At 55.3% G+C, this 22,019-nt stretch overlaps 7 protein-coding genes across 7 annotated transcripts; 3 read left to right on the plus strand and 4 right to left on the minus strand.

Annotated features, from left to right (window-relative positions):
* Positions 1–103: 103 nt before the first annotated feature.
* On the plus strand, positions 104–1,946 carry BCV69DRAFT_89148 (bola-domain-containing protein). Its single transcript, XM_025495613.1, has 5 exons — positions 104–350; positions 439–476; positions 577–605; positions 746–813; positions 906–1,946. The coding sequence occupies exons 1-5, from the start codon at positions 258–260 to the stop codon at positions 1,647–1,649; spliced, it is 972 nt and encodes a 323-aa protein (XP_025345107.1). The 5' UTR covers positions 104–257; the 3' UTR covers positions 1,650–1,946.
* Positions 1,946–4,165, minus strand: BCV69DRAFT_89183 (hypothetical protein). Its single transcript, XM_025495614.1, has 3 exons — positions 3,854–4,165; positions 3,578–3,739; positions 1,946–3,495 (listed from the first exon to the last, which is right to left on the minus strand). The coding sequence occupies exons 1-3, from the start codon at positions 4,032–4,034 to the stop codon at positions 2,243–2,245; spliced, it is 1,596 nt and encodes a 531-aa protein (XP_025345108.1). The 5' UTR covers positions 4,035–4,165; the 3' UTR covers positions 1,946–2,242.
* Positions 4,166–4,274: 109 nt separating this feature from the next.
* BCV69DRAFT_295607 (hypothetical protein) lies at positions 4,275–8,717 on the plus strand. The gene is made up of 4 exons (XM_025493917.1): positions 4,275–4,465; positions 4,553–4,738; positions 4,812–5,008; positions 5,082–8,717. The coding sequence occupies exons 1-4, from the start codon at positions 4,364–4,366 to the stop codon at positions 8,503–8,505; spliced, it is 3,909 nt and encodes a 1,302-aa protein (XP_025345109.1). The 5' UTR covers positions 4,275–4,363; the 3' UTR covers positions 8,506–8,717.
* Positions 8,718–9,303: 586 nt separating this feature from the next.
* Positions 9,304–11,159, plus strand: BCV69DRAFT_89220 (hypothetical protein). Its single transcript, XM_025495615.1, has 4 exons — positions 9,304–9,724; positions 9,817–9,880; positions 9,971–10,135; positions 10,223–11,159. Exons 1-4 carry the CDS (start codon positions 9,477–9,479, stop codon positions 10,916–10,918), a joined length of 1,173 nt encoding a protein of 390 aa, XP_025345110.1. The 5' UTR covers positions 9,304–9,476; the 3' UTR covers positions 10,919–11,159.
* BCV69DRAFT_89349 (hypothetical protein) lies at positions 10,986–11,461 on the minus strand. The gene is made up of 2 exons (XM_025495617.1): positions 11,145–11,461; positions 10,986–11,057 (listed from the first exon to the last, which is right to left on the minus strand). Exons 1-2 carry the CDS (start codon positions 11,353–11,355, stop codon positions 11,053–11,055), a joined length of 216 nt encoding a protein of 71 aa, XP_025345111.1. The 5' UTR covers positions 11,356–11,461; the 3' UTR covers positions 10,986–11,052.
* BCV69DRAFT_89274 (WD40 repeat-like protein) lies at positions 11,462–14,657 on the minus strand. The gene is made up of 2 exons (XM_025495616.1): positions 14,036–14,657; positions 11,462–13,955 (listed from the first exon to the last, which is right to left on the minus strand). The coding sequence occupies exons 1-2, from the start codon at positions 14,430–14,432 to the stop codon at positions 11,569–11,571; spliced, it is 2,784 nt and encodes a 927-aa protein (XP_025345112.1). The 5' UTR covers positions 14,433–14,657; the 3' UTR covers positions 11,462–11,568.
* A 5,972-nt stretch (positions 14,658–20,629) lies between these two features.
* On the minus strand, positions 20,630–20,995 carry BCV69DRAFT_253506 (hypothetical protein; the record flags this gene model as incomplete). Its single annotated transcript, XM_025490522.1, has 1 exon — positions 20,630–20,995. A coding segment is annotated over one exon (366 nt), but the record flags the coding sequence as incomplete, so codon positions are not given.
* Positions 20,996–22,019: the final 1,024 nt, after the last annotated feature.

The following is a 22,019-nucleotide window of genomic DNA, read 5'->3' on the forward strand; positions in this document are numbered from 1 at the left end:
AGCAGCCACGCACAGCTGAGCCCAGCCAGGGCCAAGGCGTGGAGGCAGCCACGCGGGCAGGCGGGGCGCAGGCACCTCACGTTGGAAATCCATCAAGGCCCGTACCACAGCCAACGCTTCCCAACACCACCTGCGCTCATCACCATCTTATAGCTGCATAGCCAGAGTTCCTCCTTGAGAATTTACAAGACAGCCATCTCGCCTTCTCGGATCCATCCTCTTCTTCTGCATCTCGCACTCGCTTACCGTCGCCCCTGATGAACTCGCAGGAGCTAGAAGCCATTATCCGCGAGAAGGTCCAAGATGTAAAGACACTAGTCGTGTCAGACGTGTCCGGAGGATGTGGCCAGGTGAGAACCATTCACAAGGAAGCTCATGGCTCTCTGCACTACAGACGAGCTGACATGATTGGCATATGTCTCGCTTTCCCCCACCCAGGCATTCGATGTCATCATTGTATCCCCAGCATTCCAAGGGTGAGTGACCAGAGCATGGCTTTATGCCAATACTTGCTTCAGCGCAGATGAAGCATTCATTGACACTATTCATTTCCCTCCGCCTTCTGTGCCATGATAGACTGCCGACATTGAAGCGACACAGGATGGGTGAGTACCCTTAGCGCCAAGCTCCCGTAGAACGACAGCCCGCCATTCTTTCCTACCCCTCTTGGTCGGCCCGCGGCGCAGAATGATACTGAAACCCCTATATGTATTCTCCACCGGCCTTCGTCTTCCATCACCCTCAGTCAATGATCTACTTAAAGACCAAATCGCTCAGCTGCATGCCTTCTCGCAAAAGACTTACACACCAGCTGTGAGTGGTACCGACCAAGCAGCTCCTCAGCCTGCGCTTGCAGTCACCTACTTAAAGCCTAACCCACGTTCTCCACGCCTTCCCATGAACAGCAATACGAAGCACTGTCCGGCTCCAAGCCTGCGTCAGACTCATTCGCAGCCCCCGCCGCCCCCGCCGAAGCTCCAGCTCCCACACCCGCCTCCACCTCGACATCAACCATGCCTTCCTCGCTCCTTCCCAAGACCCCGCCCACCCGCTCTCGCTCCACCTCGTCCAAGTTCCAACACAACCGCTCCACCTCCAACGTCTCCATCCCAGAGCTCACTCTCACAACGGACGACGAGACCCTCTCCGGTCGCGCCCACGCTGGCGCTCCACGTCCCCTTACACCCTCTGCCCAACCCGGCGGAACCCTGAGCAACGTAGACATGCACGGCAGTCCCTCCAGTCCCGCAGGTGGCGGCATCAGTCGACTGCACTATGCCAAGATCAACAGCGTCGAGTTCTGGGATGACATCAAGAGAACTATTGACGCTCACGTCCTATCACAGGGCAGTCCTGCCGTACTGGGCTCGAGCGGAAGCGGTGCAGACAATCCCATGCTGGCAAGCCCTGGTCATGGAGGAAATGCGGCTTCGCCGAGGGGAGAGGCAGAGGCGACTAGGCTCTTTGAAGACTTTTTCCAGAGCCAGAAGATGCACATGAGCGCGAGCGATGTAGCTAAAAGTGAGTGTCATCTGCTTGATCAAGGGTATCGAATGCGACAATTACTGACAGGGAGAACGATTTCCTGCTTGACACTGTCGTCCCTTGCGATAAAAGTGCGAGACGGTACGGGTATGTACGGCATGTAGGCCGGCCCCTCTTCCTGTCACCTCGAATCTAGAGTCGTCCATTCAGCACCGTACGCAACACTCGTCTTTCCCGGCTCGCCTGTCAATCGCACTGTGACACCTTTACGTCCTCTTCCCTTTTCACAATGTCAAATAATTGCCCCACAATTGTCGCTTTTGAGTGTCTCGCCCGGTCTACAAGGGAGCACTACTGCTCCTCTTCCACCCTCCCCTCCTTCGTGTTGGGCTTGCGAACCTATCTCTGGGATCTGTCTCGCCCAGATCGCGCTCGTGCTCCAGGGCTGCTCTGTACGGTGGGAGATCCAGAGGAGACTTTGCAGCGGGCCGATCTGGGACCGTCTGCCATGTATACGGCTTTGCGGGGGCGCAGGTCACTGGCTCCTGCTTCACTGTCGTGGTCTGACCTCTTTGAGGGCTTCGCTCCTCAGCGGTTTCAGTCGCTGGCCGTGCTGGTGCTTGAACGATCGCCCAGCCCTTTCTGAGCAATGGGGCGAACAGACGAGTGGAGAGCGCCGCGAGGAGCATGGCTAGGGACTGCAGATTCTCGTGAGACATTGGAAAGATGAATCAGTCGAAAACTTCCTTCAGACACTTCAGTCCACCGCGGTGCTTACCAGCATAAGACACAGGGCTGACCAGGCTACTTTGATCACTACGATCAGGGTGGTTAGACAGCCACGGAGGAGCATTATGCTTGCAGGACTTGAGAGTGGAAGGGTTCGCAAGAGATGTCCGATGATCGATGGACGCCAATCGTCGATGCTGCCTAGCTTTGAGATAGATCCCTCTCCCATGCTGTGGGGAGACATTGTGTCCCCAAGCAAAAGTGAGGTCATGAATTCCACCAGACCCATGGGCCGCATTGATACTCTCGACCTCTCCTCTTCTCGTCTGGCGTACAGATCCAGCTCGCGAGTATGTGCAACCTCGATCCTGTCTAGAAGGGCGGACAGATTGGTAGCCCTGACCTGCTCTCTGATGGAAAGCTCATTCTGCAGATCGCTGAGCTTGTCGACCTGTGTAAGGAGCGGTGATACGCTATCGACGACCTGCTTGAAACTACTCCAGACCTGATCCATCATCATCTGCGATTGAGGCACGATACTCGACAGCTCCTTGACAGGACCCAGAGAGTCGTAAAGCTGCTTTACGGCGTCGTCGAAGCGGTGCCGCATGCTATCCAATGCAGTGTCAAGTCTTGAGGCAAAGTGTGTCGCGCTGTCGGCAAGAGCTAATGACTGCTCGGCCGCCAATCTCGCTAGAAGCGGGTCGAGAGACTTGCTGAGGTGCAGCTCCGTATCTTTGCTGGTCTTGGACGCAGCCTGCTCGATCCTTTCTTGTGCCAGAGCCACTACCTGCTCAACAGCGACCATGAACTCCTCGCTCGCTCGTGAGCTTTGCACGAGGTCAGTCACCTCCTGTGAGACCATTCTGATAGATCTGACCGTAGCGAAGAGATCCTTGTTTAGCTCATACGTCGCAGTCTTCATGTGATCGATGAATTCTGCCAACTTGACCTCCTGGTCTTGGTCTCGTTGCAAAGCTCCTTCGGCGCCTTTCTTCAGCACCTTCAGTATGGATATCTTCTCTTGGCTGATGTTGACATAGATCTCTCTCACGGTGTCGACCTCCAACTGCCTTCTGAGGGCAAAGCATAGCATTGGTATCTCGCGTAAGTAGCCAGAGTAGGTAGACCAATGTTGAGGCGAGCGTGAAAGGGCTGCGACACAAGGGCTTGCGGGATTTCTCTCAACGCCCATCCCTTGCGAAGGCTGAATACCCGAGCACTCCAACGGCGGCGTCTGTCCTGCAGTGGCCAAGTCGCACTTAGTGAGGGCGATTGCAGCTGTTGTTGCCAGCATACAAACACCTTCGGTGTCAGCTGCTATCTTGTCGCAGCGCATATAAGGTCCATCGACACCTCTCACCTCTTATCCTCTCATCATCCGAATCCTCGAGCTCATCACCGCACCGCTTCTGTAACGAGGTAGCTACAGCATTCGAGCAGTCCGATCGACGAGAATAGCTTGCCAGACTACGTTCGCTTCTGAAGATGAGACGGCGCTCTGCGGAAGTCAGGCCTAGTGCTTCTGTTACAAGTACGTGCAAGGGTCAGAATGTATGAGCCGTTGCGACTCTCCAGGCAGGGAAGTGCTTGGGTGACAGAAAAGAAGTTCCGCGAGTGCTCTGTCTATTCAGCTTACCGGAGTCTACGATTGTTTCTCTCTGTTGCGCCAGTGCGTCGAGAAAGGCTTCAGAAGGTGCTGACGGAGGTGAGGCTGGCCTGAAACTGGGAAATGCGTGAGCATATGAAGGGATGGTGAGCAGAAGAAGACAGAGGCGTTGAATATGACGAAATGACTGTTGATTGCTGCTCCGCATCATGAGAGAGGAGAGAGATCGCTAGACTGAAATGGACAGAACCAGACTCTGGAGGAGCATCGCTCAAAGGGCAAGCGATGATGGCATATAGGCACGTCTCGGCTGGTGTGCAGCGAAGGAAGCAGTGATCATGGCCCCAGCTTCGAGGAGCGCCAAATTTTAGAACTCAGATATTGGCTGAGGCGGAAAGGGCGACGCGAACGCGCCGACCGCGTGTCTGACCCTTCCCTCGTTGCCCTCACACACACCCTGTATCCGCCTCTCCTTCGACATCCTCTGCTCATCGGACTGCTCATCGAAACTTCAGCCTATACGATTTGACTTGTCCAGCGATGCCTTCGCAAACAGGCAGGGCGTCTGCCCGAATCCAGGCGGATACGCTCAAACTTACGGTCAGAGGACAGTCAACTGATGTACTGCTAAAGAAGCTCAAGGTGAGCCGGGACTTCCTCGACTCGCGTCAAGAAAGCGGGCAGTACGGAGAGCATGGAGCTAACAGAACTTTCCTTCGCTCTCCGTAGATCATACAGACGCATCTTGCTCAAGAGCTAGATCTGGCAGCTCTAGGCGATGTGCACACTCAGCTATGCTCACAGCAGCTAATGTTGCACAAGGATAAGGCAGTCAGGGCTTCGACTGCTTGTTGCCTTGCCGATATCCTCAGGCTGTCAGCGCCCAATGCTCCTTTCTCTGCAAATGACCTACAGGTGAGTGAGCTCTGCCTCGTAATGCTGAGTGCTCAGCCCTACCACTGACGCTTCCTTCCCGCCGAACTTACAGGACATGTTCCAGTTCTTCCTCCTCGAGCTGACCAGTCCCAAATCCGGTCTTTCGGCACCCAATGGCCCTTATTACTCCGACTATACCTGGCTGTTGGACAGCTTGAGCAAAGCAAAAAGCATTGCGCTCGTCACTGACCTCAACAAGGCGGAAGAGCTCATGGTGGACTGGTTTAAGAGGCTCTACGATGTCGTCAGGTGAGTGAAAGATTTCAGAGCCCATGCGCAGCCTTCTTCCGCTGACGCTAGAACGTCCTCGATACTGCTCCAGACCTGACATGACAAAGAACATGGAGCTATCTCTCGCTGACATCCTCTCGCAGATGGTCGATGAATGTCAGACGCTGCCTTCTGAAGTGCTCGACATTCTGTTGTCCAACTTTAGCAGGAGATCGGCCAAAATGACGCCTTCAGCTCATCAGCTGACCGTTCAGATCAGCACGTCAAGCAGCGATCGTCTTCAGAGTCATGTGGCACAGTACTTCAGCGAGAACATCGTAGCAGCCTCAAGCGAGGAAGACATGGAGGAGCGAGAGAAGGAATTGCAAGCCTCGCATGCTCTCATCGCTCAGATCAACCGTACTGTTCCAGCCCTTCTGCTCAACGTCGTTGCAATCCTTGAGCAGGAGCTGACAGCTGAGGATGTTCTGGTTCGACAGATTGCAATTCGCACACTTGGTCAGATGATTGGTGAGAAGACGAGCGTCTCCCTGGCTGCCACGTACCCAAGTGCTTGGCGAGCTTGGCTGGGACGTTCGAGAGACAAAGTATCATCTATGCGAGTCTTGTGGATCGAATCGCTGAGCGGCCTACTGGCGAATCATTCTGAACTGAGGGCAGATGTCACCTCTGTTCTCACTGAAAAGCTACAGGACCCAGACGAGCGAGTTCGCGCAACTCTCGTGCGAGTCATTGGCACGCTCGATTACGAGACAGTCTTACACCATCTCGACAGAGACATCCTCATCAGAGTAGCGGAACGACTACGAGACCGCCGCCTTGCGGTGCGAGCTGAAGCGCAAGAGGCTCTGGGTAGGCTGTACAGCCTGGCATACCCGGAGATTGAGAACCACGACCCAGCTGCAACAAAACACTTCGCCTGGATCCCCAGTGCTATGCTCAGGTCGAGCATTGTGGAGACGGTCGATTCCAAGCCCATCGTACCGATGATTGCAGCCTTTGAGAAGCACATCTTGCCGTTACCGGCTCGACCAGAGGACGAAGGGGCGTGGGTGAACCGCCTCTTGATGGTCATGAAGAATTTAGATGAGCAGAACCTCAAAGCGCTCTTCAACAAGCTCAACAATATGCAGACACCTCACACTCGCAAGCCATACCTGCCTTTCATTGAAGCATGCGAGGCCTACAATGGCGGCGTCATGACTGAGAAGGAAGCGGAAACTTTGGCGAAGCTCAAGGCATCCTTGCGTGGAAGCGCGATTTTGATGCCGAATGGGGAGAAGGCAACGCATGACTTGTTGGCGTTTGCAAAGACCAACGACACCCGTATCTTCAGGTTACTCAGAGCTTGCGTCGATCCTAACACGGACTTCAAATCGTATCTGAAGGCTCGTACAGAAGCGCTCCGAAGGGTAGAGGCAGCCGATGAGAAGCTCTTGCCTACGATGACTGCTTTCGTGCAGATTGCTTCATACCCATTCGTCAACCGATACTCGGTACCAACTCTGCTCAAGCGACTTTCGTCCGGAAAGTCGCAATGGCGAGACTCACAAATCGGATCTCAAGCTGGTCCAAGCTCAACCCGCGATTCAGTCGCATCTACAGCCGCCAGTCAGTCTCAAGGCCCAGCTCTGAGCTCTCTGTCCGATATGGAGGCATTCAAGATCAGCGCCGGCAAGACACTCGATTTCATCTCAAAATCATCGCCCGAAATGTACTACCCACACGTCAGCGACCTGATCCGGTCTCTGCAGGAAGAGGGCGAGGCGGCTCTGACTGAAGCTACCTTACGCGGTCTCTGTGCTGTGAAGCGGTCCGGCCGGCAGTTGACACTAGACACAAGGGCACTGGAACGCCTGGCCCTCTTTGTCAGACAGGGCACTTCCCTGCAGGCCAAGTACGCTGCCCGTCTGCTTGCGCTGTCGCACAAGGACATCTCGGGCGCAGGCAGGCACATTGAGGAGCTTCTCAGCGAGCTGACGACTCGTATCAAGACGGCTCGACCTTTGCAGCTGGTGTGCGACCTGGGAGCCTTGGGTCAATTCATCAAGCATGCACCTGCTCTGGCAGAAAATGTCTGGGACACCATCCTCAAAGAAGTTCTCAAAGACCTGGGTAAGGATTGGCCGGAACAGATCTTGTCCGCCTATTCAGAGGAGGATGACTGGGTCAGCGACAGCAAGATGGAGGACTCCGTCAAGGCCAAGCTACTCGGTCTCGACATTTTGACCAAGCGTGGTATCGCTAGTATGGGCCCCGAGGGCGACAAAGTAGCCGAGGTGACGGTGCCCGTCTTCCGCCTGCTATTTCGAGCGTTGGACAGTGGAGAGACAAGAGCTATGAACACGCCTCCAGCCATCAAGGCGCGACTGCGTCTGAAGGCTGCCTTGTGCGTGCTAAAGCTGGCGGCACTGCCTGCTGGGGACAAGGCGATCCAGAGGGACTTCATCAATTTGGCATTGGTTGTGCAAGACCCTTCGTACCAAGTGCGTAATCAATTCCTGCACAAGATTCTCTTGGAGCTGAATAAGCCTCTCAGTACTCGTCGTCGCCTGGCTCCGCGGTACAATGCCATCCCCTTCGTGGCAGCGATTGATCCTGAAGAGGAGAATCCGCAAATGGTAGCTGCGTGGGCCAGCCGCTTCGCAAGTCTGCCCGCAGACGTTCGCCTGAAGCAAGCCGAAATGACCGTCTGTCGGTACGTTCATCTCCTTTCACACCACCCGGACTTTGCGCGCGACTCGATTGACTCGATCAAGGAATTCGTGCCCTACCTGCAATTCTTCATCGACTGCATCTCTACAGAGAAGAACGTTGGGCTGCTCTACTACCTTGCAGGGCGTCTGAAGACGGTCCGGGACGGCTCCAGTCAGGGTGCTAGTGAGAATCTCTATACCCTCTCGGAGTTGACGCAGCTGGTGATCAAGCACAAGTCTGCGAGGCACAATTGGCGTCTGGAGGCTTACCCAGGTACATTCAAGGTGCCCTCTGACACGGGTCTGAAGCCCCTGCCCAGCCCTCAGGCGCAAAAGGAAATCTATAGCAGCGTCTGGCTTCCTCAGTCAATCGTGGACAGCATCGAAGCGGAGATTGCCAAGGCAGAGAGGCGCCGAGCCGCTAACGCAGGTGGAGGACCCAAGGAGGCGCCGGGTGAGCGCAAGAGGAAACCGTCCTCCATCGATGCCGCGGCCAAGAAGGCAGCGCGGCGTAGTGCAAAGAAGAGGAAGAGGCTGAGCAAGAAGACCACTGGCGGTGACGATGAGGATGCCTCGGGCGGTTCTGGCTCAGAATCGGATGCGAGCAGCTCGGAGAAGAGTGAAGTAAGCGAGGATGAGGAGGTTCCTGAAGGGGCCGATGAGGAGGGAAGGGGAGCACGTACCCGCGTGGCCGCCATCAGGAGGAACGAGCGGAGGGCCGAGAGGAGGGCTGCGCTTGCCAAGTTGAGGGGCGCCAAGAAGCCCGCGGCTGCAGCTGGAGACGAGGGAGAGGATTCTGAGCTGAGCGACGTCGACTGAGATGGGCTGATGGATGGGTGAAAGCCTCAGCCGAGCATTTCTCTTCTCACTGCCCCACCTTTTCTCTCCTGCGCGCCGCGACTACATGTACCACTAGCAGACCTGATCCGACCCGGCCTGACCTGATTTGACTTTGTTGTGCTTTCCCCGAATGTCAACGATCCTGATTCTGCTGCTCTCACTCGTCTGACGATGGCGCAGCGCAGGTAGTGCGTGGAAGAAGTGTCAGTGTCTGCTTCTGCGTCTACATCTACGTCCACTCCAGACCCTCTCGCCGCTTCCGCACGAGGCGGGGGATGTGCAATCAGAGGTGATCTGAGCGCATCCGTGCGGACGAGGTGAGGCACTAGAGGAGAGGAGCGTGGCGGGCCGGGGTTGGTGCAGCAGCAAAGGAGCAAAGAGCAAAGGGGCAGCAGCCACCCAGCCACGGCAGGCAGCCACCCGCACCCCCGAACATGGGCCAATCTAAAATTTGGTCCCGCTGCCGATCAGACGCACACACGCACTCGCACGCTCACGCTCACGCTCAGCCAGACCCCATCTCAGTACCCATTCAACCTACGTTGCCATCTTCTTAGACGGTCAGTGGGCGCTGCCAAGCTCATCACCTTCTTGCTCACTTAGCAGGTACTACGCCCGCTATCACAGGGGGGCGCTGTCCACCTTACCATACGCTCTGCTGGCTCTCAACCAAGCTCTCCTATCCCGATCTCCTCCCGCCGAGCAAGCGAGCTACAGAGATAACTGCAAAGGCCAACGACATAGGCCAGTAATCTCCACGACTCGACAGGACCCCGAGTAGAGTCGATACAGGCATACAAGCCGCTTTGTACATCTCTCAGCGTCGAAACATCGCTTGAGTCCTCTGTCCCAAAGGAACGGCTCTCGGCTCTCCGGCTCCCCTACCTTGGCGCACAACGCTTCCTTTGCCTCAGGCTCCGTACCCCTCTCCTTCACCACCACCACTCACCATGTTCGTCATTTCCCTCCCCTTCACCTTGGTGCACCACACCATCACCTACCTCTACCCCCTCTATGCCTCCTACAAGGCCATTTCCTCCCACCAATCCTCCTTTACAGGAGCAGGAGGTGGATTGGCTAGGAGTGTGACTGGGGAAGAGAGGACGGAAATGGCTGAATTGGAGACGTGGTTGATGTATTGGAGTGTGGTGGGAGCGATGCAGATTGTGGAAGGTTGGGGAGAGTGGGCTTGGAGTTGGTGAGTTTGATTGGGCAATGATGATGGAGCTCAGTGGGGGTCGAAAGAGGGCTTACTTATATGCACGCCTTTGCCTCTCTACCCACGCATAGGCTGCCCTTCTACACAATCGCCAAGCTCGCATTCACACTATGGCTCGTACTACCACAGACTAGGGTGAATAGGGTAGAAAGAGATACTCACAATGGCTGCGACGCTCACCTATGTACACTACCTTCTCCACTCCGTCACCCTCTCCTCACCCAGGGCGCGACGCTACTCTACACTAACTACCTAGGACCTTTCTTGCGCACTCACGAAGGTGACATCGACGTTGCCCTCGCCTCGGCCAGACGGAGGGCGAGCGAAGTGGCAGGGAATTGGATCATGACCATATGGCAGCAACTGCGCTCAGCCATCCTAGGAGCAGCAGTGAGTAGCCCCCACGCAACCCCTTTCGCTTGCTCAAAGCAATCGCCACTGACCGTCACTTCTCCTCAACCTGGCCTCCTGATTTAGATGGCTCCCGACTCTGCCCCTTCGTCATCTACACATATGTCCGAGCCAGGCCCAACACAGACACCTCCTACGCTACACAATCCTGCGAGCGGAGGCGCATCGCAGCTCTTTGGTCTCCTGAAGCATTACGGACCCCTCGCTGCCGCTGGAGTGGTGAGCGCAATGGACAAGGCAGCAGCGCAAGCCGCCCACGCTACTGGTACTCAGCCTCCATCTGGCGCTTCGATCAAGCTCGCATCGACTGACTCGCCCGAGATGGACACAAAGGCCAAAGCCAAGGCGTCTGGGGCACGGACGGGAATGCCTACGACACGCTCCCGCGCCAATCTCGCACGCTCAACAGCCACTGGCACAGCCGCTACACGCTCTTCTGCCCGTCTTGCCCCACCCAGCGGAACAGCAGCAGCAGCAGGTCGTGACACTCCCTCTAGCGACTGGTCTGAAGAAGACGACGAAGACGACATTCACGCTCACGCACATACTCGTGCTGCGGGACGAAAGATTCGGACTCGCTCCGCCGCAGGCGTCGGCGCTGGTAAGCAGGACTTGAGTGGGAGCTACCAGCTTGTGGATGGTGAAGAGATGGAGAGCTCGGTAGATGACGGTGTGGGAAGTGAGAGGTTGAGGGGAACGACTGGCGCTGGTGCAGGTGCGGGTGGGGAGAAGAGCTGGAGTGCTTGGATTACGGGGAGATGAGGTGAGGTGAGGTGAGCTGCTCGACACCGGATAGGTCAGTCTAGCCCCTCCGGACCATGAGTGTCAGAAGCTCCCTTTTTGCCTTGTGCCTTCCCCCTCACTTCTATTACCGTCTCCCCCGTCTTCTTTCCAGCTCATTGTGTCATACTTGTACTCCACCCCACTCCACTCCACTCCACTCCACGCTCCCACCCAGCGCCCAGCGCCCTGCGCCCTGTCTCTTTATGTCCCATCTTTGTCTCTAGTGTCAGTCTCGTCCCTTTTTTTCCCGTCCCATTGAGGGTTCGGTCATGTAGCCATGTATCTCCTTTTGTGCCTTGCCTTGTCTTGCCTTGCCTTGCCTTGCCTTGCCTTGCCTTGCCTTGCCTTGCCTTGCCTTGAGATCTTCCGTTGTCAGAGCGGGAAGCGTACCGTATTCTCTGAATAGCCATTAGCATCCTCGTTGGCCCTTTTCCCTCGCCCTCGCCCTCCTCAGACTTCACTCAGGCCCACGACTCACACTCACGCTCACGACGCACGACGCACAATGCATGAAGCGGGATAAGCTGTCTACGATATTGATATTGAGTTAGTTTGGATAAAGATGACATTATGTGCGAGCGAGCTTGTAGGATCATGACTGACTGACTCCTCTACTCCCCTGCTCTCCCTCATTTGAAAATCTCCCAACCCAACCAATCCCTCTCCCCCTTGTCCAAGAATTCATACACTGAAACTTCTTGCAAATCACCAACGACGATGATTCTTTTACCATCAAAGGCTACATCGAATAAGCGGCATGGATTGGGATGAGATTGAGGGTGGAAGATTTGATGCTGCTGCTGCTGCTGCTGCTGGGGCTGGGGTTGCTGGGGTTCATCGTGATCTCGGAGATGTGGGGGTTGTGCGGTACCGGGAGGGGCTGTGCCAGCTCGACCTTGAATATGCCGTTGGCCTGGGCTAGCGGGCAGGACGGCTGGAATGGGAGCGGGTGTTCCTGCTGGTGCTACTCGCCCGTGGTAGAGCCTTGTAGACCAGCGAGGCCTGTAGGGCTTTGGTGGATCTGCGAGCGGGTGCGGGCGCGGGAAGACTGCTGCTGTGTTTCGAGGCTTGGAGCGACTGGAAATACCTCCCGTCCTCGTAGCCGAAGTCGAAGCCAAAGTCAACGAGGTGCTAGGCGAATCGACACCTCGCCCTTGACCTGTGCCCTGCTCCAGAGCAGCTTGCGCCTCGACTCGTTCCTTGATACGGAGCATATCCTCGTCTTTTCTTTGTTGAGCTTCTTCAGCCCACCTCTTTTGCTTCTGAAATTGCCTTCCAAGACAGTGCCAGCTGTCACCCAAGGCGCAGGCCTCGACGAGGTCCGTGTCGATGAGCAGCGTCACGTCCCAGATGTTGAGGATGCCGTCGTACCCTACAGAAATGAGCATACCGCGCTTCGAGTCGAAGAAGAGGGAGCGAGGCAGTTGCTCGTGTCCACCGAGGACCATGAGGAGCTGGCCCGTCGAGGCTTTCCAACAGCGGATGATCCCGTCGGAAGCACCCGAGATGAGAATGTCCCCATCGTATTCGATGCATGCCACACCCTTGAATTGCTGGAAACTCCTTACACACTCCCCCGTGCGAAGATCAATGAGCTCCGTAGCTCCTAGAGCGAAACCAGCAGCGACAAAATGTCCTTGCACTTTCATGTCGTTGAGGGAACACTGTTGCTTCTTGTACACGGCGCACTTCTTGAACTCGGCTCGATTGTTGGGATTGCGGGTATAGGATCGTACCTGGCCATTCTTGAGTCCCAGGACAAGATAGTCGGGGGTAAGGCGGACATCCATGACGGGAACATGGCAGTCCCACCGATCGAGTAGAGTAGGGGACCAGCTCCGTCCTTCCTTGGCGGCCGCAACGGCCTCGGCACAGCCGAACCAGCTCCAGATGCCCAGCATCCGGTCCGAGGAGCCGCTGACGAGGACCTCGCCATCTGCATCTACGTCCAGGGCTAGGACAGAGCCCTGATGACCTTTGATCACGTGGAGACATTTCCCAGTCTGGATGTCCCACACACGCATTCTGTGGTCTTTGGAGCCAGTGACAAATTGGCCAGGACAGGGAGAGTAGGACCGGTAGGAGGGGAACACTCGCAAGCAGTAGATATAGTCCAGATGCGAGCCCAGTTGACGAAAGGTCGCGAGCTGAGGTCTCAGAGGGACACGGGTACTGCTCTTTGCCTTGCCGACCTGCTTGGGACTGCGGGTAGCGGCTGCAACGAAGGACTCGTCTTCAGCCTCACGGCGGGCGATGCGTTCTGGGTCATCGCTGTCGGTAGTCTCATCTTCGTCTTCTCCGCGAGAGGAGACGGCAGATGCAACGTCTTCATCCTCTTCCCAGTCTTCTCGAATCTGCCGATCTCGCTCTTTCAGCTTCTTCGTCCGGGCTGACTGCTTGCTCCCACTGCTCCTACTAGCGACAGGCGCTGGAGCCCATCCGACTTCACCGAACCGACTAGCGAGCCTGTATCTTGCAGCGTAGACTCTCCGCCAATCGAGTCGATCTAGCAGCCGTTCTTGAGGCGCTTCTGTCGCTTCGCTGTGTCCCTCGTACCTCTTCCGCCCTGGCGTTGAAAAGCTCCATTTCAGCTGGCCTGGAGACGGACCTGCAGCGAAGTCTGGGCTCTTCAGTGGAGAAGTGGCCATGAGGAGTTGTGAGGCAGCGGAGCGACTCTTGCCCCTTTGCGCCTTCGTGGGTGTTTTATATAGACTTCCTCCACTCACATCTTCGAAGCCCATTGCTCTAGCCTCGAACATATTCTGCAGCTCCGCAAGCTGGTCCGAGGGCACGAGCAGATCCTCCTCGTCTATTGCTGCCAGATACTCCTCGACATCTAAGTCTTCTCTGAGCGCCCAACCTGGATTGCGATGAAAGAAGTCTCGCCAGACAAGCGTATCATTTGCTATCGCTCGCCATGCGGTGCTGACGAGGCCGACACTGAGCAGAGCTAGATGGTCAGGAAGGTGAAGTACAATTAAATGGGCGACCTCGTGAGGGAGATGTGCGAGAAAGTCTGCAGAGCCGAGGATGTAATGTCAATGTCAATCGACCTGCTGTACCGACTCAAGCCGGGGAGTCGTAGTGATGGCTCACCAATTCTGGTACTCTTCTGACCAATACCTAGAATCCTACGTGACTGTCCACTTTCAAGGGGCCGGTCATCGTCATTGCCATCTCCTTCGTACCCTGAGTCGGTCTCAAAGGTGCTCGTAGACCTCTTCTGCCTCTGTTGAGCCATGGCACTGCTCTCCGCCGCGTCCCCATTCCGCATGCTACTCTCAGCCGAGGACGACTTGGAGGGTGTCTTGAAAGGGCTGGCTAAACCTCCGCTGCTAAATGTTGCACTGCCATTGCTGCTGGTACAGTTGGGGTGGCTTCTGGCAAGTCTCCTTCTGCCCTGATTTTCGATGTGATCTTGGGGTGTGGTGCTGGTAGGTGGCGAGGAAGGGTGGAGAGCCTTGAAGGGTGAGAGGGCAAAGAGGAAGGACATGGTGCAAGAGGCGGTGAGAGAGGCAAGGGTCGTCTACACCTTGGACGAGGTACTGAATTCTAGGAAGATGTCATGGAGATGGTGTCGAGTAGCAAGTCTAATGCAGATAGGGGCAGCAGGTATCAGGGGCCAAGGGGGAATAATGAGGCGCGGTACCAGCTTCATGGCTCAGCGGCCTAAATTCCCCGCAAGTGTTGATTCCAATGCCGATCTGTTGAAGTCGGAGCCGAAAGTCACAGCGGGGTCACGTTGGAGGCGTTAGAGAGTGATTTTAGGGTGCGAAAAGCAAGGTTTTAGGTGAAGAAGTAGTAGTGAAGTGAACAGGATGAAAAGCAGCAGCAAGCGACGAATAGGAGAAGCAGAGGGCACAAACGGAACGGAAGTAAGGGTCGGAACGGATGCTTCAACACCCCCCCTCGACGCTGCTGCTGCGTAAACGCAGATCTGTACGATGGCGTTCGAGGAGGTGGCGACCCAGAGGCTTGGTCAGGACGTCTGCGACGTTGGCGGACCCTGGAGTGAATGCTGCGGTGATCTCACCCTCTTGGACGCAGTCTCGAAGGTAGAAGTAGCGAGTGTCGACGTGCCTGAGCTTGTAATGATGAATTGGGTCCTTTGCAACCTGTACGCAGCCCTGGCTGTCAGTAAACAGAGTTGCGGGCATGTCAAAGCCAAGTTCTCGTAGAAGCTTGCGTATGAAGACTGCCTCCCTGGCTGCTTCTGATCCTGCGATGAGCTCCGCCTCTACCGCTGATAGGGAGACAGCTCTTTGAAGGTTTGTCTTCCAGGCAACGGGGCAGCCGTAGAGGAAAGCGACCGAACCTGAGGTGCTTTTGCGACCTGCGTGGGGGTCGCTGGCCCAGGAGGCATCAGTATAGACGTCTAGGTTATCAGCGACGGCATCGTAAACCAGTCTGTAGTGCAATGTGCCCTTGAGGTAATGCACAACCCTCTCTGCGGCATGCCAGGCTGCTGGGGATGGCGCTGACATGTGTGTACGAGTAAGCGTGTGGTATTCAAAGGTGTGGGAGCAAAGGCGACTGAGCGCTACAGGGTGCGACGGCTAAAGGAGAGGAAAACCGGAACGGAGGCAAGCGACCAGCACATCCCCCCCCCCCAGAACCACCACGAACGAAGATGAAGGAGGGGTAAAGGGGATGAGAAAGTGTCGTGGTAGTGGCGACGATGGCCGATGAAAAAGGGGAGGTGACATCTGCGTCGACTGAGGAAGATGAGTGAGGAATGCGCTTGGAGCTAAACCAGTCGTAGAGGACGTGCCGAGCCTTACGACGTAGAGAGAGGTGCTCAGGTAGAAGGGGAGTTGGAGCTGGAGGTCGAAGGCTGAACGTCTTCGGGCTGTGGCTTGGCCTTCGTGGGTTCGCTTGCAGCGATGGCCGACGTACTATCTGGAACCTTGGGCTCGGCCTCCACATCGGGAGTGCCATCCTCGGAGATCTGTCGTAGGCGCGACAGCGAGTCGACGTTGACGTGGGCCTTCCCGGATCGATGGTGAAAGGTGAGGAGATGGACATACGGCGCCAATCTCTGTTTTGCTCGAAGCAACGCCCCTGAATGAACCTTGCTTGAGGGGCCCTTGAAGACCTGCACTAGAGGGGAGTGGTCGGTAATGATATGCACTCGGCAGCCTTCGAAGAGGGGGAGGAACTTGTGATAGGCCCAGACAACAGCTGAAGCTTCGAGTTCGATGGCAACATGCTTCTTCTCACTGACAGTGGTCTCGCGAGACGAGAAGGCGATCGGTCGTTCTTGAACCAGGAATCGTTTGCCATGCGTTTCGCGAGTCCAACTCAAGCGAGGGGGAGATAGCGAGTTCGCCTCTCGAGCGGACAGGTCTCTGCACACCGAGGATTCCTTGGTGTCCTGTTCGTCCTCCTTCTGTTCGGCATCTGCGATCTGAGCCGGGAAGATAGCCGGAAGGGGAGGCGTCGCTAGGCCCTCGAGATTGCTTTGCCACTCAGCAATTACCTCATCGCAACCTTGTTCAAGGAGATCATCTTCAAATTCCCAGGTGTGACGCGAACTGCCTCGCCACTTGACGTAGTATTGCTTGTCACCGCGGAAGAACCTTTCTTGAACAATTCGTTGAGGTTCGAATCTTCCAGTCCCTGATTCGACTACGAGACCCTCCCTCTGGAAAGGGTCCTCTTCAGGAGGCGGAACAAGCTGGAGATGAGACACGTCAAATGGTTGTTTCACCTGCATGTCTGGGGGGAGGTCGAGTTCTACTCGATGATCCGAAATGACGCGTTTGATCTTGTAAGGTCCCTCTAGAGGAGCGTCAATCTTGGTACGCAGTCTTCGGCCGGCAAAGAGTGGTCGGTCTGGGAGTCGAACCATCACCAGGTCTCCTTCTTTGAGGTCTGGGAGCGGTCTTCGCCGTTTGTCATAGCGTTCTTTCTGCTTGGAACGTGCACTGTTCATCGCTTCGACTGCCTTCTGAACCCTTGCTGCCGAGCAGAAGAACCTCTCATCCATCGAGCCCACTCCTGAGTGATCCGTCAGTCTCGCCAACAGAGAAGGTCTGTCCACGTAGATGATGTCGAACGGTGCGAGCTTTGTGACTGTACTCGGGGTGGAGTTGTGTGCTACTTCCAGGGCAAGCAGATGATCCGTCCACGATTCCGGGGCGTCATCAAGACAGAGAGCGATAAGCGAGTTCTTGATCGTTTGCACGTACCGTTCCACTGGGTTTGCTGCCTGATGGTAGGGCGCAGATGGGGTTAATTCGGCCCCCAGGCGTTTCGCTAAGGCTTTGCCTGTTTCCCCAATGAAGCGCTGATCGCTGTCGGAGATGATGCGGGAGGGTTTCCATCCTCGACGTAGAACGAGTTGTTCGAAAGCGTGGAAGATCTGAGTCGCGGTCGCATTTGCCGTCATCGGGTGTAGCAAGACGTGCTTCGAGAAAACGTCCAGGATTATGAGACATGCGTCCTTTGTCCCAGGCATTCCGAGCATCAGGTCAACGGAAACAGTGTGAAAGGGGATGCCCATGAAGTCGTCATCCAGATCAAGGCGACCCGTAGGAGCAGTCAGCTTGGTGCGAAGGCAAGTAGGGCAGTGTTTCACGAAAGCTGTGGTCTTTTCCAGTAGGGAAGGATGATAGTACTTTGCGCTCATTCGAGAATACGTTCTCGCGATGCCAGCATGACCTGCGTGTGCGTCTTCGAGAATTTCATTCGTTAGGCCTTTTGGCAGACAGATGGTGTCGTCGGACACCCTCGTGAGGACTCCACGGTATACGGTATAGCCTTGCACCGTCTCGCCTTGATCTAGCTTGTTCAAGATCCTTGCCCAAAGTGGATCGCTCCGTTGCGCCGTCACGACATCCTCTCGAGCTGGGAACGATGGGATATCCATCACCTGTGCCGGTAAGACTAAGGGGTCAGAGTCTTCACCATCCTTGTCTGAGTCGCGGACTGGTCGGTCGAATTGCTGATGCAAGGCCGCTGCATACGCGTCCTTTGACGCGTCGACGTAGAGGAACCAGTCTTTTTCTCGATCAGGATAGGCAAGGACAGTCTGCTTGCAGAGGATCTCTTTCAGGGTGTTGATAGCTTGGACGTCCTCCTTGTCACATTGGACGGGTACCGACTTGGCGCTGTTGAATTCCTGGTCGTCAGTCTGTACTTTATGCTTCTTCTTCCCTGGCCTAGCTACGTATCTGACGCCTTTGGTCTTAGCCGTCAGTCGTGCGGTAAGCTCTGCAAATCGAGGAATGAACGGTCGATAGTAGTTGAACAGTCCTAAGAGTCTGTAGACTTCATGCAGAGTCTTTGGCGGAGCGATCTGTCTAATCGTTTCGGCCCGATCCGGAATGATGGACACTCCATCAACCGTGACCAGTCTGCCTAGCAGATTCAGACTGTTGACGGCGAAGAAGCACTTTTCCGGCGACAGTTTCAAGCCATAGTCTGCACATCGCGACATGAATGACTTGAGATCTTGCGCATGGACCGACGCCGAAGGGGAGAAGATTACCGCATCATCTAGATAGACCATCGCATTCTGCCAACGCATTGAGCCGAGGAGGATGTCCATGAAACGCTGGAAGTGAGATGGCGCATTCTTGAGGCCAAATGGAACTCTCTTGTACTGAAATAGACCTTGATGGCAGACGAACGCCGTCTTCCACCTATCCTCGGGCGTGAGGTCAAGCTGATGGTACCCGCTGATGGCGTCTACTGAGGAAAAGACCCGACCTTTTCCTAGACACTCAAAGATGTCGTCGATTCTGGGGAGTGGGTATCGATCTTCCACTGTCGCCTCGTTGAGGTTGCGGTAATCCACACACATTCTCCATTTGGCACCTTGCTTGATGAGTACAACCGGATAAGAGGTGGCTGACGAGCTGGGCTCGATCACGTCATTGGCCAGTAGCTTGGTTATGGTCTTGTCGATGATGTCGCGTTTCTGAGGACTAATCCGCCTGGGAGGCTCTGCCTTCAGGGTTGTATCAGGTCGAAGAGGAATCGCAAGAGGGAAGTCGGTCACGTGACCCGGTTTTCCGTCAGTGGAGAAGACGTGCTTGAAGGAACGGAGGACGGTGATGATCTCGTCTGTGACGGCCGATCCAACATTGAAGATGTCATCTACCTTCTTGGTGTTGTCTGCGACCAGTTTCTCCTTACGATCTTGGTCCTCCAGATCATGTTTAGACGAGAAAGGCAGCTCTGCTTCATCACCTTCTTCATCTGTAAGCCTAGATCTCTCAGTCGGATTCATCTCGAAGATCTGTCCCGTGGGAAGTTCCGGTCCTGTCAATGTCGAAGCCTGACAGAGAGGGAAGTTCGATGCTATCGCTGCGTCTGATGTGCCCAGATTTGCTACCAGGACGTGAGTGAGCTTCGGAGACATGATCATAGCGGGAATCGAGAGCAGGATATCGAACGGTTGTCCTTCCCACATCGCTGGGTGAATTGTGATCGGTTCTTGAGGCAAGGTGATGGATGGGGTGATGGGAACCCAAGCGTGAGTCCTAGCGGGAATCACAGTGCTCTCCTTTGCGATGAGCGTTGCTGGTGATGGAGCTTCCAGGGCCCAGGTCTCTTCTCCCGTGGAATTATCCTTGCCTTTGCGCATCGGCCAGATCTTCCATCTGTAACGATCTTGGAAGACTGCAACTCTCTTCCTTCCCAGGATGTCGATGCCATGCGGGATGATGAAGTCGGTACCGAGGATGATGCCAGGCTGGAGATTTACGACTACGTGGAATTCGTGGCAGAATTGGAGTATGACCTCTTTGTCTCCGTCCGTGGAAGGGATCTCAAAAGTGACGGAGGTGTGTCCTAGAGTAGGCTTGGACCCAATCCCAACCAATCGTACCGAATAATCCGTGTTGAGATGCAAATGTTGGACCAGCGCGTCGTCTATTACGGAAAGTCCTGCGCCTGTGTCTAGTAGACACGATTGTAGATGGGGGAGACCTTGTATGCGAAGCTGCATTGCTGTGGGCTTGTATGATCTATGAGATGAACCGGATCCTATTGTTGTGGGGGATGGAATGACGATGACTTCCTTTTTCTGCTTTGTGTCCGTCGTGGGACGTGGACTTGGAAGATGAGGGATCGCGATGGAAATGTGATTGGGATCGACGAGGAACACGGGGACTTTGTCAGGAGGCTCTTTCGCTGTTAGTTTTGCGACGTTGCGGTCGTCTAGTTTGACGGCTGTAGTTCGCCGTCCACGTCAATGGGTTGCGCCTGAGACGACCCGCTGGAGGAGTTTGACAACGATCCACTGGAGCTTGATGTCGAAGGAGATAGGGTGGATGCAGTACGGGATGATCCGTCGTCTGACGAAAGGTCTATCGTCTCTCCTCGGTAGATGGGATATCCCGCGAAATACTCCAAAGGCTCATCGTCGATTACCATAACTTCTTTCTTGATTTTGGTCACGTGGTCATGTGCGAAGTCGAAGTGTGCGCCTTGGCAGATGCCACATGGTCGATCTCTCTTGATTTTGGTGTTGTCCGGTCGACGATACCACTGAACACCGTTCTCCCAGATGAGATTCTTGGGATCGAAAGATTGTTTGAGGGACTCTCGTTGCTTGACAACCTTGGGACTACTCGTGCTCGACACCGTCTCAGTCGTCGCATGGCTAGCGGTCGTGGTAGTCTCCGAAGACTCTACCTTCACCGTTGGCAGCTTCAGAGAACGATTTCGAAGATCCTGCCTTCTCCAGGTGTTCTCGTACTGATTGAGTTCCTCTAGCAACGTATCGAGATTGGGGTTAGCCGAGAATTGTTCTCGGATCATTCCTTGGTAGCTCTCGGGCAGTCCTCTCCAGATGTCCCTGGCGATACTGGCTGGATCCCTGTGAGGCCAGCAAGACTTGATCATTCGATGCTTCTGGAAGAAGTAAGCGGCTGCGTATTCAGATCTGTATTCCCATTTGCGTGCGATAGCCTGCGCTTCCTTTTCAGCGATGTCGCCCTGGAACGCTGGTCGAAGAGCTGCGACCCATCCTTCCCAAGTGCTAAGGTTGCGCTGGCGGAACTCCAGCTTCTGCTGACTATACCAGTCATCTGCGAGGCCTACCATACAGTTGGGAAGTTCTTCGAGAAGGGGCTCTCGCCAATGAGGGTCCACCTTTTGGTCCCAGAGGCTTTGGACTTTGTTCAGCCACTTGTCCAGATTAGCCGGCATACCGTCGAAAAGGCCGATGTCCTTGGCACGCCATTCCTTGCGTCTGTTGGGCTGGTTAACCACCATCTGAGAGGTGCCTCCCATTGGCTCGTAGACGTACCTGTTGGCTTGTTCGATGGTGTAGCCTCTGTTGAGATAATGTCGTCGTCGACTCTCTTGAACTTCAGCAGAGCTTTGCCACAGAATGTCGTCCATGTGTCGGCGTTCAGGTGTGACTTCTGGCTCGTATCGTCGACCGCGAAGGTCCTGTAGCTGGTGCGCCAACTCGGACTGGATGACTTCTCGAATCTGTTGAATCGAGATCGTGGGAGCACCGGCGAAGCCTGCCGCCGAGGTTGGGGCAGTGACGGGGACCTCCCTCGCAGCGAAAGATGGAGGAACTGGTCGACCAGCTTGCTGAGTGCCTTGATTCATGGCGTGGAGAACATTTGAAGTAGAGGAACTGGCTTCATTGGAAGGCTGAGTCGGAATGGCTTGCTGAGCTCCTCGAGGAGTATCTTCGCCCGAAGAAGACTGTCCGTCTCGAACGATATCCTGCTCCATTCCTGACATCCGTAAAGGTGCGAAAATGTTGTTGTATCCGTCTGGATCGTTGATTCGAGGAGAAGAGAACAGGGATGAGGGAGTGATTGGTAGGAAGCGACCTTGACTGTCGCGGGGCTTTTTTCCTTTCTTCTTTCCTCCCATTCAGAGAGGGCAGCAGAGGAAAATGGTGAGGACACGATGGGTACGATTACCGGCTTACAGTGCTGCAACGTCGTGAGTGACGTTGGAGCTACTAGGCGAAGACGGTCAGTCTTGTCACCATGTACGAGTAAGCGTGTGGTATTCAAAGGTGTGGGAGCAAAGGCGACTGAGCGCTACAGGGTGCGACGGCTAAAGGAGAGGAAAACCGGAACGGAGGCAAGCGACCAGCACA

This window comes from Pseudomicrostroma glucosiphilum, assembly GCF_003144135.1.
Source record: "Pseudomicrostroma glucosiphilum strain MCA 4718 unplaced genomic scaffold BCV69scaffold_19, whole genome shotgun sequence".
Taxonomy (NCBI): Eukaryota; Fungi; Basidiomycota; class Exobasidiomycetes; order Microstromatales; family Microstromataceae; genus Microstroma; species Microstroma glucosiphilum.

Excerpts from the sequence above, each read along its gene's own strand:
- BCV69DRAFT_89183 (XM_025495614.1), bottom strand. The coding sequence starts at position 4,034 with ATGATGCGGAGCAGCAATCAACAGTCATTTCGTCATATTCAACGCCTC. Across the intron at positions 3,740-3,853 it reads AGAAACAATCGTAGACTCCG|AAGCACTAGGCCTGACTTCC; the intron begins GTAAGCTGAATA and ends TACTTGTAACAG. Across the intron at positions 3,496-3,577 it reads GGATGATGAGAGGATAAGAG|CTGCAATCGCCCTCACTAAG; the intron begins GTGAGAGGTGTC and ends TGGCAACAACAG.
- BCV69DRAFT_89349 (XM_025495617.1), bottom strand. The coding sequence starts at position 11,355 with ATGCTAATGGCTATTCAGAGAATACGGTACGCTTCCCGCTCTGACAAC.
- BCV69DRAFT_89220 (XM_025495615.1), top strand. The coding sequence starts at position 9,477 with ATGTTCGTCATTTCCCTCCCCTTCACCTTGGTGCACCACACCATCACC. Across the intron at positions 9,725-9,816 it reads GGAGAGTGGGCTTGGAGTTG|GCTGCCCTTCTACACAATCG; the intron begins GTGAGTTTGATT and ends ACCCACGCATAG. Across the intron at positions 9,881-9,970 it reads TCGTACTACCACAGACTAGG|GGCGCGACGCTACTCTACAC; the intron begins GTGAATAGGGTA and ends CTCCTCACCCAG.
- BCV69DRAFT_89274 (XM_025495616.1), bottom strand. The coding sequence starts at position 14,432 with ATGTCCTTCCTCTTTGCCCTCTCACCCTTCAAGGCTCTCCACCCTTCC. Across the intron at positions 13,956-14,035 it reads TCAGAAGAGTACCAGAATTG|ACTTTCTCGCACATCTCCCT; the intron begins GTGAGCCATCAC and ends TCGGCTCTGCAG.
- BCV69DRAFT_89148 (XM_025495613.1), top strand. The coding sequence starts at position 258 with ATGAACTCGCAGGAGCTAGAAGCCATTATCCGCGAGAAGGTCCAAGAT. Across the intron at positions 351-438 it reads TGTCCGGAGGATGTGGCCAG|GCATTCGATGTCATCATTGT; the intron begins GTGAGAACCATT and ends TCCCCCACCCAG. Across the intron at positions 814-905 it reads AAAAGACTTACACACCAGCT|CAATACGAAGCACTGTCCGG; the intron begins GTGAGTGGTACC and ends TCCCATGAACAG.
- BCV69DRAFT_295607 (XM_025493917.1), top strand. The coding sequence starts at position 4,364 with ATGCCTTCGCAAACAGGCAGGGCGTCTGCCCGAATCCAGGCGGATACG. Across the intron at positions 4,466-4,552 it reads TACTGCTAAAGAAGCTCAAG|ATCATACAGACGCATCTTGC; the intron begins GTGAGCCGGGAC and ends CGCTCTCCGTAG. Across the intron at positions 4,739-4,811 it reads TCTCTGCAAATGACCTACAG|GACATGTTCCAGTTCTTCCT; the intron begins GTGAGTGAGCTC and ends CCGAACTTACAG.